The 15,141-nt window shown below is 40.5% G+C and overlaps 1 protein-coding gene across 2 annotated transcripts in view; it reads right to left on the bottom strand.

The window, feature by feature from the left end:
• FBXO42 (F-box protein 42) overlaps positions 1 to 15,141 on the bottom strand; it is an 88,051-nt gene that overhangs the window by 27,819 nt on the left and 45,091 nt on the right. For both annotated transcript variants that reach the window (XM_001488662.7, XM_023635692.2), the window contains one exon: positions 7,234 to 7,368. In XM_001488662.7, the coding sequence (XP_001488712.2) occupies positions 7,234 to 7,368 (135 nt within the window). The remainder of the gene's footprint in view (positions 1 to 7,233; positions 7,369 to 15,141) is intronic.

Raw genomic sequence — 15,141 nt, 5'->3', positions numbered from 1 at the left:
CAACGCAACACATCAGGTTGGCAGTATGTAACCTGCATACGATGCGATTAGAAGGGTACTTTACTGCTGTGGTCTTTCTCCTAAAAACTCTTAACTCTAGTCTAAATACAAGAAAAACATCAGACAAACCCAAACTGAATGATAGTCCACAAAATATCTGACAGTATTCCTCAAAACTGTTAAGATCATCAAACAAGGAAGTCTGAGAAACTATCACAGCCAAGAAGACCTAAGGAAGACAAGAAGACTAAATGTAACGTATCCTGGATGGAATCTTGGAAGAGAAAAAAGACATTAGATTAAAAAAAATAAGGGGGCCAGCCCGGTGGCATAGTGGTTAAGTTCACACGCTCTGCTTTGGTGGCCTGGGGCTCGTGGGTTTGGATCCCAGGTGTGGACCTGCACACTGCTCATATACAAAATAGAGGAAGACTGGCAACAGATGTTAGCTCAGGGACAATCTTCCTGTCACCAAAAGGAAAAAAAGGAAATCTGAACAGAGTATGGACTTTAGGAAATAATAATGGATCAATATTGGTTCATTAATTGTCATAAATGTACTACTACGACCAGACGTTAACAACAGGGAAAACTGGGTGTGGGATATATGGGAACTCTGTTCTATTTTAAAGTTTTTAAAAGTCTGTTTAAAAAGTTTTTAAAAAACTGATAATGTGAAGTAAATTACAGAAAAAATAAAACTACTCACAGCATGGCATGGTAAAAAATGAACACAGACTTTAGGGACAAAATCTCAGGTTTCCATCACTGCTTCATCATTTATTGGCTGTATGATCTTAGGTAAATTACTAGGTGATTCTCTGAGCTTTAGTTTCCTCATCTGTAAAGTGGGAATAATAGTGCCAACCTAATCGGGTTGGTCTGAAGGTCAGATTGTACGCAGGAAGAATCTGGGGCATCCAACACCCACCTCCAAACCCTCTCACAAGCACTTCCTCAGACAGCGGGCCTCTCCGGACTGACTGACTGAGTGACTCACTGACTAGGGTAAAGGCAGTATTTTCAGAAAGGAGCATGGAAGAGAGCACAGAGCAGCCTCCTTCTTCCCCAATAACAACAAAGGAGTCCAGTTTGGCATGTTACACACCCACCTAACGGACTGTGATAACAAAGTGAGGTCGCAGATTGCACAAAAAGAAAGCAAGAAGATACACAGGAATCCAGGGTTTCCAAATTTAGGTAGGTTTAGAATCAACTGAGACACTTTCTCTTTTTTAAAACGCAGATCCATCACGCTATCCCCAATCCCCTGAGATCAGGTGAGTGAGTCTGCTATCAGGCTGAGGAATCTACACTTTTAGTAAGCTTCCTAGGTGATCTGGACAAAGGTGATCTGCTATGTGGTTTTTAGGAACAGCTATTTGTCCAACCTCCTCTAGTATGCTCTGCTTTGTTCACTCTGTTCCAGTCACACTGGATTCCTCATCATCCCTTCACTGTCCCAAGCACACTCCCACCTCTGGACCTTTGCACTGGTTATTCTCTCTGTTTGGAGTGCTCTTTCCTTATATACCCACACGGTTCACTTTTTGCACCCATCAAGTCTGTGTTCTAACGTCACCTTCTCCACGAGGCCTACCCTGATCACCCTAGTTACAATCCCCCCGATTCCTGATCTCCCTTACCATGCCATAGTTTTGCTTCAATAGCATTAACTGTCTTCTAACACACTATATTACATATTGGTCACTTTTAATATCTGTCTTCCCTCATTCGAATTTAATCTCCATTAAGAGTGGGTTTTTTGTCTGCTTATTCATTCATGTATCCCCAACATCTAAAACACTACCAGGCACACAGTGGGTAAACCATAAATATTTGCTGCATGAACAAACGAAGGATGAGAGAAGAATTAACTGAACAAAAGGAAGGATTGTGCTGTCATTTAGGGGAATTCAAGTCCTCTACTTTAAATGCCAAACTCTCATAATAACAATTATATACATGATACCACCACTTAAATGCTTAAAGAGACCAAAAACTAAACTTCCTCCAAATATTTATTCTCCATTTCAGCAAATGGCCCTACTGTCTACCTAGCTGCACAAACCTGAAACCTAAGTCAGCCTTGAGTGCCCCCTCACTCTTCCATATTCAATCCATCAAAAAGTCCTGTCAATTTTAACATAAAAATTCAACTCAAATTTATCCACTTTGCTTTATCACCACTACTAGGACTCCAGTTCAAGCCATCAGTCTCTCACTTGTACTATTTTTGATAGCCTCCTATCTGTTCTCTTTATTTTCTTGACTTCTTCAATCCATTTTGTATATAGCAGCAAAACTGTTCTTTAAAATGTAAATTGGTGGAGGCCAGCCCCATGGTCAAGTGGTTAAATTCGCGTGCTCCGGTTTGGAGGCCCAGGGCTTTGCTGGTTCAGATCCTGGGGGCCGACGTGGCACTGCTCATCAGGCCACACTGAGGCGGCACCCCACATGCCACAACTAGAAGGACCCACAACTAAAAATATGCAACTATGTACCAGGGGGCTTTGGGGAGAAAAAGGAAAAATAAAATCTTAAAAAAAAAAAAAGATTTTAAAATGTAAATTGGATCATAATACTCCTCTGCTTAAAATCTCAAAATCTCACAGAACTTGGTTTATGAATGAGTTGGCTCCTGTCTACATTTTAACTCTATCTGTGCCACTCTACCCCCTGCTCATTATGCTACATCCACAAAGGTGTGCTTTCAGTCCTCCAATACATCCTAGTCTTTGCTGCCCCAGGGTCTTTGCACATGCTGTTCTCATTTCCCTTCACTCTTCATCCTTAAAAACTCAGCAAAAAAATGTTGATCCCTGATCATATAGGTAGTACACTCTTTGACAATGAACTTAAAAAGAATTTTTCGAATACCATGTCTTCTCAGACAAGGGAAACAAAAGAAAAAATAAACAAGTGTGACTTCCTCAGACTAAAGAGCTTCTGCAAGGTAAAAGAAACTAGGATCAAAACAAAAAGACAACCCACCAACTGGGAGAAAATTTTTGCAAATCATATATCCAACAAGGGGTTAATCTCCATAATATATAAGGAACTTACACAACTGAACAACAAAAAACACAAACAGCCTGATCAAAAAATGGGCAGAGGATGTGAACAGACATTTTTCCAAAGAAGATAGACAGATGGCCAATAAACACGAAAAGATGTTCAACATCACTAACCATCAGGGAAATGCAAATCAAAACTACACTAAGATACCATCTTACGCCTGTTAAAATGGCTATAATCACTAAGACTAAAAATAACAAATGTTGGAGAGGGTGTGGAGAGAAGGGAACCCTCATACACTGCTGGTGGGAATGCAAACTGGTGCAGCCACTATGGAAAACAGTATGGAGATTCCTCAAAAAACTAAAAATAGAAATACCATATCACCCAGCTATCCCACTACTGGGTATCTACCCAAACAACTTGAAATCAACAATCCAAAGTAACACATGCACCCCTATGCTCATTGCAGCATTATTCACAATAGCCAAGACATGGAAACTATCTGAGTGCCCACTGACAGATGACTGGGTAAAGAAGATGTGGTATATATACACAATGGAATACTACTCACTCAGAAAAAAAGACAAATTCATCCCATTTGCAACAACATGGAAAGAACTGGAGGGAATTATGCTTAGCAAAATAAGCCAGTCTGAGAAAGACAAACATCAGATGATTTCTCTCACATGTGGAGTATAAACAAGCACATGGACAAAGAAAACAGTTCAGTGGTTACCAGGGGAAGCGGGGTGGGAGGGTGGGCACAGGGGGTGAAGGGGAGCACCTGCGTGGTGACAGATAAGAAATAATGTACAACCAAAATTTCTCATTGATGTAAACTATTATGAACTCAAATAAAAAAAAAAGTTGCTTCCTGTATAAAGTAGCTCTCCCCTTCCTGTTCTATATTTCATTTCTTGTTTGTTTCCTTCATAATTTCTAAGAATTTGCTTACTTGTGTTTTGTTTCTTCCTCATTACAACATAAGCTCCATGCAGATAGGGACCAGAACACCAGGTGTAAAAGGGAGGAGGGGGAGGGAGGTGTCTCACTGGAAGCGTCCGAGAAGTACCAGCTTAGGTCTCCCTCAGCTCTAAGAGGTGTCACTACAACACTCTTCATCACCACGCTCCCTCCAGATGGAGCATTTCTATCATTTCAAAAGGAACTAAAGACAAGGTTTCATTGACAAATTACATTAATTCCAACTGTTAAGGACTGAATTATGTCCTCCCAAAATTCATATGTTGAAGTTCTAATCCCAATGTGATGGCATTTAGAGATGGGATCTTTGGGAGATAATTAGGTTTAGAAGTCATCAAGGTGGGGCCCTTGTGATGGGATTAGTGCTCTTATAAAAAGAGGAAGAGACACCAGAACTCACTTTCTCTGCCACATGAGGACAGAGCGAGAAGGCAGCTGTCTGAAAGCCAGGAAGAGAGCCCTCACCAGCACCCTGATCTCAGACTCCCAGCCTCCAGAACCGTGAGAAATAAATGTCTGCTGTTCAAGCCCCTCAGTCTGTGGTATTTTGTTATGACAGCGTGAGCCGACTAAGACACCAAGCAAAGTGAGGACGCTCCAGTCTCACCTGCAGTATGACTGAAAACATAGAAAGAGATAACCGAGGCGGCAGTGTTCTCTATCAAGGTTTTCTCTCCCAACCCACAGTGCTCCACTGCGTGTTTGATGCTTTTCTCCACAGAGCCATACTTTCGGAAACTGCTTGCAAATACTCAAATGATAGAAGGAGACATCATACCTGGCACCAAAGGATGGTGGGTAGCACCCTCCCCTCAGCCACCCTCCAACCGACCCACATCTGTGCACTACAATGGGTGAATCAGGCACACCAAGACATACCAACAACTGCGTTCTGTTCAGAAAGACTCAGCGGTGTTTCAGTTAGGAAGCAGTTTTGGTTGGGACTCATGACAGCAAACAGAAACGTTTCCTCAGGCAATCTTCCCACGGGATTTCTGCCTAAATGAGAATCTCATAGGACTTTTTATTAAACTATTGTTTGTTTGTTTTATTAAAAAGTAGACATTTCAAAAAGTTCAGTTTTTCCCCTCTAAAACTAGGCTCTAATTGCAGATTAGAGTAAAGCAGCAACTAGATTCTTTGAGACACTGTTAGAAAATTACTTTAAACATTCAGGAGCTTATGTTTTAAAAAAGGGAACAGTCTAACATTGTATTTGTAAAATACACTGTTTTTCTCTGATACTTCTACCCTGGGGATTTCAAAACACTCTTCAAACTTAGTGGTTTAAAAAAAAAAAAAAAATCCCATGTCCATCTTACAGAAGAAATGGGAAAAATAAGGAAAGTAGTTGGCAACAGGCTACGAAGGCCCCCAAGTCCAGAGGTCTACTTCTACAAGAAAGAGAAACACTCATGCCACATTATCAAAGGCATAAAACTTGGTTACAAAATAGAGAAAGGAAATATTAGTATTTCATGATTGCGACAATCAAAGCTGCTCTGAAATTGGGCCTGGACACCAAGTAGAGTGGCAATAGGATGCTTAAGCTGAAAAGATGCTCTACATTTTAGAATCTGTGATTCTAAATATTAATCAATATTGCATTACGTCCAATAGTGAAGAAATGGCTAGAAAAGGGAACTCTCTGAAGTGTAAAATTCTGAGAGTACTAAAATAAAACTAACCTTCAAAATTTTTAGAAGATTAACACTATTTCATCTTTCCAATAATTTTAATAAAGAACTTCATCTATACAAAACCCAGCCCCACTTGTAAGCATCCAGTGTCAGTATGCTCCTCTCTCCTATATTTGCCTATTGCAGGGGGAAGAGACAGGAGCTTACAGCTTTGGGGAAGCAAAACGTAGCTTCTTCTCATAAAAAGGTTTTAAGCCACTGGCCTAGACATTCATAGCAGTTGTCATAAAAATTAAGGGAGGGGCCGGCTCCGTGGCCGAGTGGTTAAGTTCGAGCGCTCCGCTGCGGCGGCCCAGGGTTCGGATCCTGGGCGCGGACATGGCACTGCTCGTCAGGCCACGTTGAGGCGGCGTCCCACATCCCACATCTAGAAGGACCTGCAACTAAGATATACAACTATGTAAAGAGGGGTTTAGGGGCATAAGGCAGAAAAAAAAAAAAAAGAAGATGGCAACAGTTGTTAGCTCAGGTGCCAATCTTTAAAAAAAAGAAAAATTAAGGGAAACATAAACTAGCCTTCCCAATCCATTTAAAAATAGAATCTAGTCCTACTCTGTTATTTCTCCCAGAGAGATGCAGTCACTTGTTCATAGTCACATGGAGAACTGGTGATTACGCCAGGAAATGAAACCCATGTCTCCTCACTCTTAGTCTGGTACCCTTTCTAATATACCATGTTGCCTCCCATTTAGTAATCAAAGTAGCAGTAAATCAAGACCTAAAGAAGTAAGGAATCTGCCTAAGAAAAACCAGAGTCTCCTTAGTCCTAGAATGAATTCTAACCTTGAAAAGCAAATGAAGAATGTTTGAGAAAAGCTTGCCACCAAATCTAGCAGAATACTTTATACCTGGTACTCTGTTTCTCTATCACGCTAGCTCCTCCAATCTTATAACTGTGCCTTTTCAAATTGTCCTGCTTCATGAGTACAAAAACAATTGTGTTCTTATTCCCCCCCCCCCCCCCCAGAAAGGTTAGGTCAGAAAGGAGAAAATAATCTAGTTTCTTTCTTGCAGCATTTTGGCATACTGGGACTGTGCAGGAATGTACCTACTTGTCGAATATTCCCACACTCCTGAGTCGTTAACAGTAACCAGCAGAGGCATGTTCCACACACACCCCAAATATCTGAGCTGGCAACAACAAAAGATATTCAGAGATCTTAGCCCTGGGACAATAGCTTCTGTCAGTCAACTACAGTTCTCACGACTCTGTGTTTCTGCTCTTACTTCAACTTCATACCAGAGAGCATATTACACCTGTGCAAGTGCTTGAGAAATCACGCAAACGAATTCGCACATTAGCACAATTTTGGCAGGGCACCTATACTAATAAAAATGTATAAATTTTTTAAAAAAAATTCAACTACCTTACACAAGCATATTACTCTTAGCATTTACACAGATTTGACAAAGGACCTGGGACCCCAATAACTCTTCCTCAAGACCAATACCAAAAAGGATCAGGTGGAGTTTCCATGCAAAGGGAGTTACCCAGTAAGAAGGCAAAGATGAGCATTTTCTCTCTTACCTGAAGCCAAAGGTCGGATCCACTCTTTGCTATTTAGGTCAAGTCTCCAGAGGTCATTAAAGGCGGCATTGCAGCTGCTCTGGGTACAGCCTCCAAATACGTACATAGACTGATTAGCATCATAGTAGCATGCACCTAGAAAGAACACAGTAAATTAATAACTGATGTCTAATTCTGAAGTCCCTCTAACACCTTAACCAAGGCCCATATCTTTCAAAGATCAATTTTCACACATTTTGCAACTCTGTTCCCAGGTAGCAACCTTCTATAATCAGGCTCTTGTTTTCAGGTTGGTCAGTATCACACTAACCTTTAAATAAGGCCCAGAGAAAAGCTATGGAAATCTTATTTCTGAGCACACTAAGCAAACTGACAATGATGCCATTAAATAAGACAATGTAATTCCAGCATGAGCATACAAGATTCATATTAAGGGTGCTCAATGAGTGAAATTTCAGAGCAGCTGCATAATTAATCTAAATCTGCAGCATAATCCTCCAGGGCTAGGCAAAAGATAGTCAGTGCTAACAGATGTACTCTGTCCCCATTTCTCTCCTCCAGTCCTTCACTTATTGCTTTTGCTTTCAAATGAAACCTGGAACACAAACCAATAAACAAATCTTTATATGAAAGAGAACGACAGAAAACAATTTTAATCAATCCCAGTAAGTAACCACACATAAAGACCAATGTAGCTTGGGGATCGCAAAAGTAGGATGGTCTCAAAACAACTGAGAGAAAAAGCATGAAAGTCATTAAGCCCCTAGATGTATAAAAAAACCCACCAAGGCAGGCTGGTTGACGTGGAATAGAAAACCAACGCAGCAAGGAATATTTACAAAGCACCAAGGTCTCTGAGAAGAGCCTTTTAAATTAGATGATTATATACACTTCATGAATGGCCACCATTCCAAAGAAAAGAGGCAATGACTGTGAGAGGGGCTGTTCTCTAAAACTAGAAAGACCAGCGTCAGAGTCTAACGAGAGGCATGAGAGCTAAGCTCTGGACCTTGCTTCTCACTGGAAAGCTCATTTAGTCTTTCTTTTGGAAAAGATGACCACATTCCTTACAGTCCTACATTTCCCAAGTTGGATCTCAGGAAGAGAGCTGAGCAAAACTTTCCTTTCCATTGTTTTCACGCATACCAGCAAGGAAAAAAGACCTCTCAATGTTCACGTGAAACTATGCTAGAAGAGTTAAGCGTCACATAAAAAGAAAGGGAAAGGGAAAAGAAATTAGGAGATCCAACCCACTAGTGCAGGGTTTCAGTGACCATCCAGCTTATTTGTAGGTCTAGTTCAGTTCAGCACACCACTGTTTTTAAGATCTCTTCTGAAATCTGGCACCACTTACTCAAGTTCAGGAAAAGGGAAATGCCACTGCTATAATTACCTCTGTGAGATATACTAACTCTGGGAATAAACCTCTTTTTCCCCCCCTTAACTCAGCCCATCTGATTGGCCCTTTAAGGAATCTACACTAGGGAGGCCAAGTTAGAAAATCAGATGAGTTAAGAGGTAATAAAAGCAGTGTGTTTAATCACTTGACCCAGGAATCTCAGTCAGTAGGAGTAAATCCAAATCATCTGACCTGTGACACTGCAGTAATGGAGCTGCAGACTTGTCAAATTAACAAAGAAATTAAAGAAACTAGAGATGTGAAGAAATGAAATATCCTCTAATCATCAATAGGTTCACAACTGCAAAATACTAAATACATTCCCAGAACTCAGACATGCTACAATGGTATATGAAGATTTAAATGATCTTACATCTTCCACTTTCTTTGCCTTTGAAAATAACTTCTAATCTATATGTAAATCAGTTTTTTAATCCACAGCCCAATAAGAATGGTTAAGAATTGCAAATAACAAAGGATCGAGTTAGACAACATTAGTTAAACAAAAAGGAAAATTACTGAAGTCACATTTTAACCTCCACTACAGGAGGTGAGCTTCAGATATGCTGGTCTTCTCATACCTTTCTTGAACTAGGTACTACAACAAAGGGGACAATTTTGAAGTGAACCAACTGATGCCAACTCATAAAAGAATATTCTTTCCCTCTTGATAATCCATATCACCAGAACAGAAATTAGCAACGTCCTATGGCTTCTGAAACCTTAATTTGTGTACATTATAACAATGTTTAATAAGACAAGTCCATGATTTCCCAACTAAAAGAGTCAAAGGCTCATTCATGCCTCACCATTCCTCGAAGATCAACTCTCGCCAGCTGCTTCCTTTGTGCAGCAAAAGAGCACAGTGCCTTTCTTTCTCAAAGAGGCAGCAAACATGCTGCTTCTCTATTTGGAGTGAAAACCCAGCCAGCAGCTGGGCCCCAGGAGGTCCTTACCACGTGTATTTTAATCCCATACTAAAATAAGACAGTCGGCATTTTCCTGCTTCTCTTTGAGCAAACAAAGGTTTCTGGAAGAGGAAGGTACAGCCCAAACTATGCAAAGCTAATGGAAACTGAAATGACCAGTTTCACATACTGTATTTTCAATGTCCAGCAGTCAATTATCAACGACACTTGGAGAGGAAGGGAGTCAACTGAGGCAGCTATGTTGAGAACTCAGATAAAACGCAATGAGAAAACCATCAATAACACACTCAAATATTTTAAGCATCTTACTGAACTTTGTCTATTTTTATTTAAGATACCTCCACGCTGGTATGGGTGGGGATGGGGGGACTCAACAACTTCAATAGGCCTTTTAGAAGAAATTAAGAATTTAAGCAAATACCAGTGCTCAAGTAGTCATTTCCCTTTTACCAAAGTTCTCCACCCAAAGAGGTTTCCCTTTCAGAATATTTAGACCATTGGAATGTACTATAAAAAAGTAACAGTTCAGAGTACAGTATGAATACTCTACTAAGAAATAACATGGAGAAGGTTTATTACAACTACTAGATTTTTTCAAATTTTCTCAAATGTGCTTGACTGCTCCATGAACAACTAGTGCAAGAGATACTGGTTAATATCTAATAATCCCTATTAAAAGACAAGTCAAATATTCACAATTACGCACACAGCAAGCAAATGGCCCTTTAACATTCTGAATACTTCCCTACGGTATTATAATCCTCTTGAGTGTAAGGTCTTCCAGTTGTTTCATATTTTCTGTGGTGCCTGTAGTCACTCAATAAATGTTCACTGAACTCTTTTGCACTTTCAGATGTTAAATACTCTTTTGTTTCCCCACTGTTCTCCAGGGAAAGGTCCTGAGGCATTTATCCCATACTTCAAGAGACTATGCTGTCATGTGTCTTACATCCACAAGCCAGGACATATTTGATAAGGCCTGTAATTACATAACTATGGAACAAGCAAGGTTGGTTATCTAGTCCAGGCCTGCTGGCTACTGCAGAAGCACGATTAGCTTGCATGTGGGATGACCTGACCATATTTGGAGCCTGAACACTAAAATGTTTTTCAAAGCATGATGCTGGGGACTCACCAGACCCCTCCGTCAATCTGAAAAGGACATCCTACAATCTGAAAAGGATATCCTATGTTAATCAAGGCTTGCATAATTGGTCATGCACAAACTCACCAAAAACTAGGGCTACTGGCTTCATTTTACTTCCCCTGCCTTTTTTGTCCCAGACTTTTACATAGGCAAGAACCCATACTGCTCAATGTTTGTTAAACTTAATTCCACAGAATTTAATAGATATCAACTCTGACCAGGTGTTATGAAAGGTGCACAGACGTCTAGGACACGGAACCTGCCTGTCCTCAAGCCGACAACAACCTTGTGGAGGAGGCATCACCATCATCTTATCATTTTTCAGTTTAAAACATGTTTTTTAAAGCGTTTCCTCAATTAAATTTCCTAGCAATCTTGTGGTATAAACGGAATTTGTCACACACATTTTACAGATGAGGAAATTTGGGTTACAGAAGTCAAGGAACTTGCTTCCCAAGTCTAAAATTGTTCTTCTGCACGCAGCTTCTCTTAAACAGACAATTATGGTAAAAGACAGGTGGCAATAAACCGTCAGAGGAAGGTATGAAGAGTCTCTCAGGGGAGTGCAAGCAGAGGAAGAAGAGCTTAATCTCCATGGTGGGGAATTTGAGAGGAGTTTGTGAAAAAGGTAGCTTTTGGCTTTGTCTCTGAGATGGGTTTTGGAGGACAGGACATTTTCAATCAATTAACAAGGGGTGAACAATTCTAGGGATGGAAAAAAATGGGAGGGAAGCAGAGAATGAAATCCGGGCATCCAAGCAAAGCTGTGAAGTGGAGAAGTTTAAAACACAACAAGAAGCCTCGTGTGGGTGGAGCCTGGCTGTGTGAGGATGAGGCAGTGAGTCAGGCTGAAGGGCGAGCTAGGGCCTTGAAAGCCAGATGGACTGGTAACTTCTACAAGCAGTGCAGAAAGGCTGAGCCTTTTGGCAGAAGAACGACATGGCTGGTTTTACGTTTCAGACTTGCGATGTTCCCTGACAGGGGCTCCCGTCATTTTGGAAGATCACAATTCTTTATGTGTAGAATCATCCCATTCACTGCAGGACATTGAGCATACTTGGTCCTTGCCTACTAAATGCTTGTAGTGCTTTCCACTCAAGATATCTAACAATGACCTTACCCATTTCCAAAGGCCCCAGTTTTAGAGATGGTTGCCACCAGTGTCTATTCCAGGTTCAGATGAAGAGAGAGGACAAGCAAGAAGACCATTTAGGAAAGATTCAGCAAAGACTGAATGATTAGATCCTAAGTGTGAGTAATGGGGAAAAACAGGAAAGATATGAGAGAGATTGCAGAGATGGAATAGAATCAATAGGATTTGACTTTTGTTGTTGAGGGAAGGATAGGAATTGAGGATGAATCCAAGATTTTAAGCTTATGTAACTGAGAGAATGATAATGCCATTAGGGAGAGGAGAAAATCTGGGGGGAAGTGAATTCCACTTTTAGCTGACTAAATATGAAACATCTGTGTATCTCTATGGCAATATGAGCAAAGAATTAAAAATGTCAATTTAGACCTTAACATGAGTCAGGAATAAGAAACAAAATTGAGCCCAAGAGAGAAATATACATAGGAAGAGGAAAGAAATTAAAGGAATTCTTTGCTTTCAACCTATTTTGAAAACTGCCCACTTCCCTGCAATTGTCTGCTTCAGTGTGCCACTTAGATAGCATTCAGAGACAGACAGAAGGAAACAATGTGGGACAGACCAAAAGAGACAATGAGACACAGAAACACCTTTTAAAACAATCCATGACAACTTTTCTTGGATTTCAAGTGAAGATATGAAAAAAACTTTTGAATAAAAACAACTATCAGAACCCACCAACCTCTGAACTTCTGTGAGCTGATTCACTGTACTATTCCTTTCCACTCCCCCTTCAAACAATTGCCTCTATTTTGTGGTAATACTCTTTCCAAACGCTAGTTAAACAAAAAATATTTTTTTTCCTCTCTCATCACAAAACTGAACTATTGCTATGATAATTATTCACCTCTGAATATTTCCTATTCTCGTTTCTATTTTATCCAGATTCATTTAATTTTCCTCATTTAGGGCTCCAAAACTACTCGTTTCAAAAAACCATCAAAAAAACCCAGTCTTCATTAGAATGACAAAAATAACTAAAACTAATAGTAACAAATGTTGGAGAGGTTGTGGAGAAAAAGGAACCCTCATACACTTCTGGTGGGAATGCAACCTGGTGCAGCCACTATGGAAAACAGTATGGAGATTCCTCAAAAAATTAAAAATAGAACTACCATACGACCCAGCCATCCCACTACTGCATATCTATCCAAAGAGCTTGAAGTCAGCAGTTCCAAACATCCCATGCACCCCAATGTTCATTGCAGCATGATTTACAATAGCCAAGACGTGGAAGCAACCTAAGTGCCCATCAACAGATGACTGGATAAAGATGTGGTATATATACACAATGGAATACTATTCAGCTGTAAAAAAAGAACAAAATCATCCCATTTGCAACAACATGGATGGAACTTGAGGGAATTATGTTAAGTGAAATAAGCCAGATAGAGAAAGACAATCTCTGTATGACTCCACTCATATGAGGAATTTAAAAAGGTAGACAAAGAGAACAGATTAGTGGCTACCAGGGGAAAGGGGGCGTGGGGGCGTGGGCACAAAGGGTGAAGGGGTGCACCTACAACACGACTGACAGACAACAATGTACAAGTGAAATTTCACAAGACTGTAACCCATCATTAACTCAATAAAACATTTAAAAAACAAAACAAAACAAAAACCCAGTCTTCAGCCTTTAGAAACCGTGTCTCTATTTCTTATTCCAATTATCTACAGGTAATTGAGTCACCCCTCTCTCAACAATAAATACTGGGCCTAACACAGATCCTCCTGTACTTTCATTAAATATTCTCAGGAAGGATTCATTTACAGTTTATTGCAGCAACTGTCAAAGTGTGGTCTGTGGACTCCTGAAAACATCTGTGACCCTTTCAAAACTATTTTTACAACAATAATAATAATGAGGAGGATGAGGAGAAGGGCGATAAGAAGGAGAAGTAATTAACTGCCCTTTTCAGTGTGTTGACATTTGCACTAACAGCACAAAAGCAATGCTGGCTAAAACTGCTGCAGCCTGTGCATGAATCAAGGCAGGGGCACTCCACTATTGCAGAGATCACTATATTCTTCACTGTCACCCACTCACCATCTAAAATAAACAAACAAAGCCTGTTCTGACTTCACAGACCCCCAAAAGGGTCTCATAGACGCCCTGCTCCCCAGAGGTCCAGGAATCCCACTTTGAGATCCACCGCTCTAGAGAGTTGACAACAGCACAAGTAAAAATAGCTCCTTGAGAGAAATGAAAACACAGCAATAGTTTGGCCTGTTCCTTTGATCTATTTTGATCCAATTAAAAGACAAGACTTGTAATTACAAAGAGTTGTAATTATTTACTAAACTCTCTTCTGGATAGGAGAGTATAACTTATGGTCTGGGGCAGCCTCCGAGATGGCCTCCAATGATCCTCACTTCCTGGCATTTACACCCTTGGTCAATCCGTGTGTGACCAAGAGAACACAGCAGAAAAGACGGCATTCACTTCAGAGGTTAGGTTGTAAAAGACACCATGGCTTCCATCTTGGTGTGCGTCTCTTTCTCAGATTATTCGTTCTGTGGGCAGCCAGCTGCCAAGCTGTGAGCAGCTCTATGGAGAGGTCCATGTAGTAAGAAACTAAAGCCTCCTGTCAACAGTTCCTGGAGTGAGCTTGGAAGCAGACCCTCCAAGCCCCAGTCAAACCTTGTCAGCCCTCACTGACTGACTCACTGCCACCTCATGAGAGACCCTGAGCCAGAACTTTCCAGCTAAGCCACTCCCAAATTCCTGACCCTCAGGAACTTTGTGAGATACTCGATGTTGTTTTAAGCTGCTAAGTTTTCAGGTAATTTTTATGCAACATGGATAACTAATACACTCTCCTTACCCTCAAGAGTTCAAAATATAGTTAAAAGAAAAAAAGACACATACGCATAAGCTAACAATGAAAGACAATGTGAGTTCAGTGCCAAATTAATATTCCAGACAACAACATAAGCTCAGAACAGGAACGTTTCTTCTGTGGGCTAGAGTTGAGAAAAGATTTTGTGAAGGAGCTAGAACTTCAACTGAGTCTTCAAGGAGAGGCAGGCTTCAGCTAAGTGGATGGGAATACTCCAGGGAGAAAGAAACAAATACGGCAAAATGACAGCTTGAAAAAAGAGAGCTCTTGGAAAAAGTTGGGAGATCAAGTGGTAAATTTAGACATAGGTCAAATTAAAGAGGGCTTTGAACATAAACTAAGTTTAGCTTTTATCTTGTAGGCAACAGACAGGCACTGAAGGTTTTTGAACAGGGAAATAATATAATGAAAGCAGTAATTATGAGAACTCTCTAACAGGTCCC

The sequence above is a fragment of the Equus caballus genome, chromosome 2 (genome assembly GCF_041296265.1).
Source record: "Equus caballus isolate H_3958 breed thoroughbred chromosome 2, TB-T2T, whole genome shotgun sequence".
NCBI classification, from domain to species: Eukaryota; Metazoa; Chordata; class Mammalia; order Perissodactyla; family Equidae; genus Equus; species Equus caballus.
Note: the sequence above shows the minus strand (reverse complement) of the source record. Positions and strands in the feature narration are given on the sequence as shown.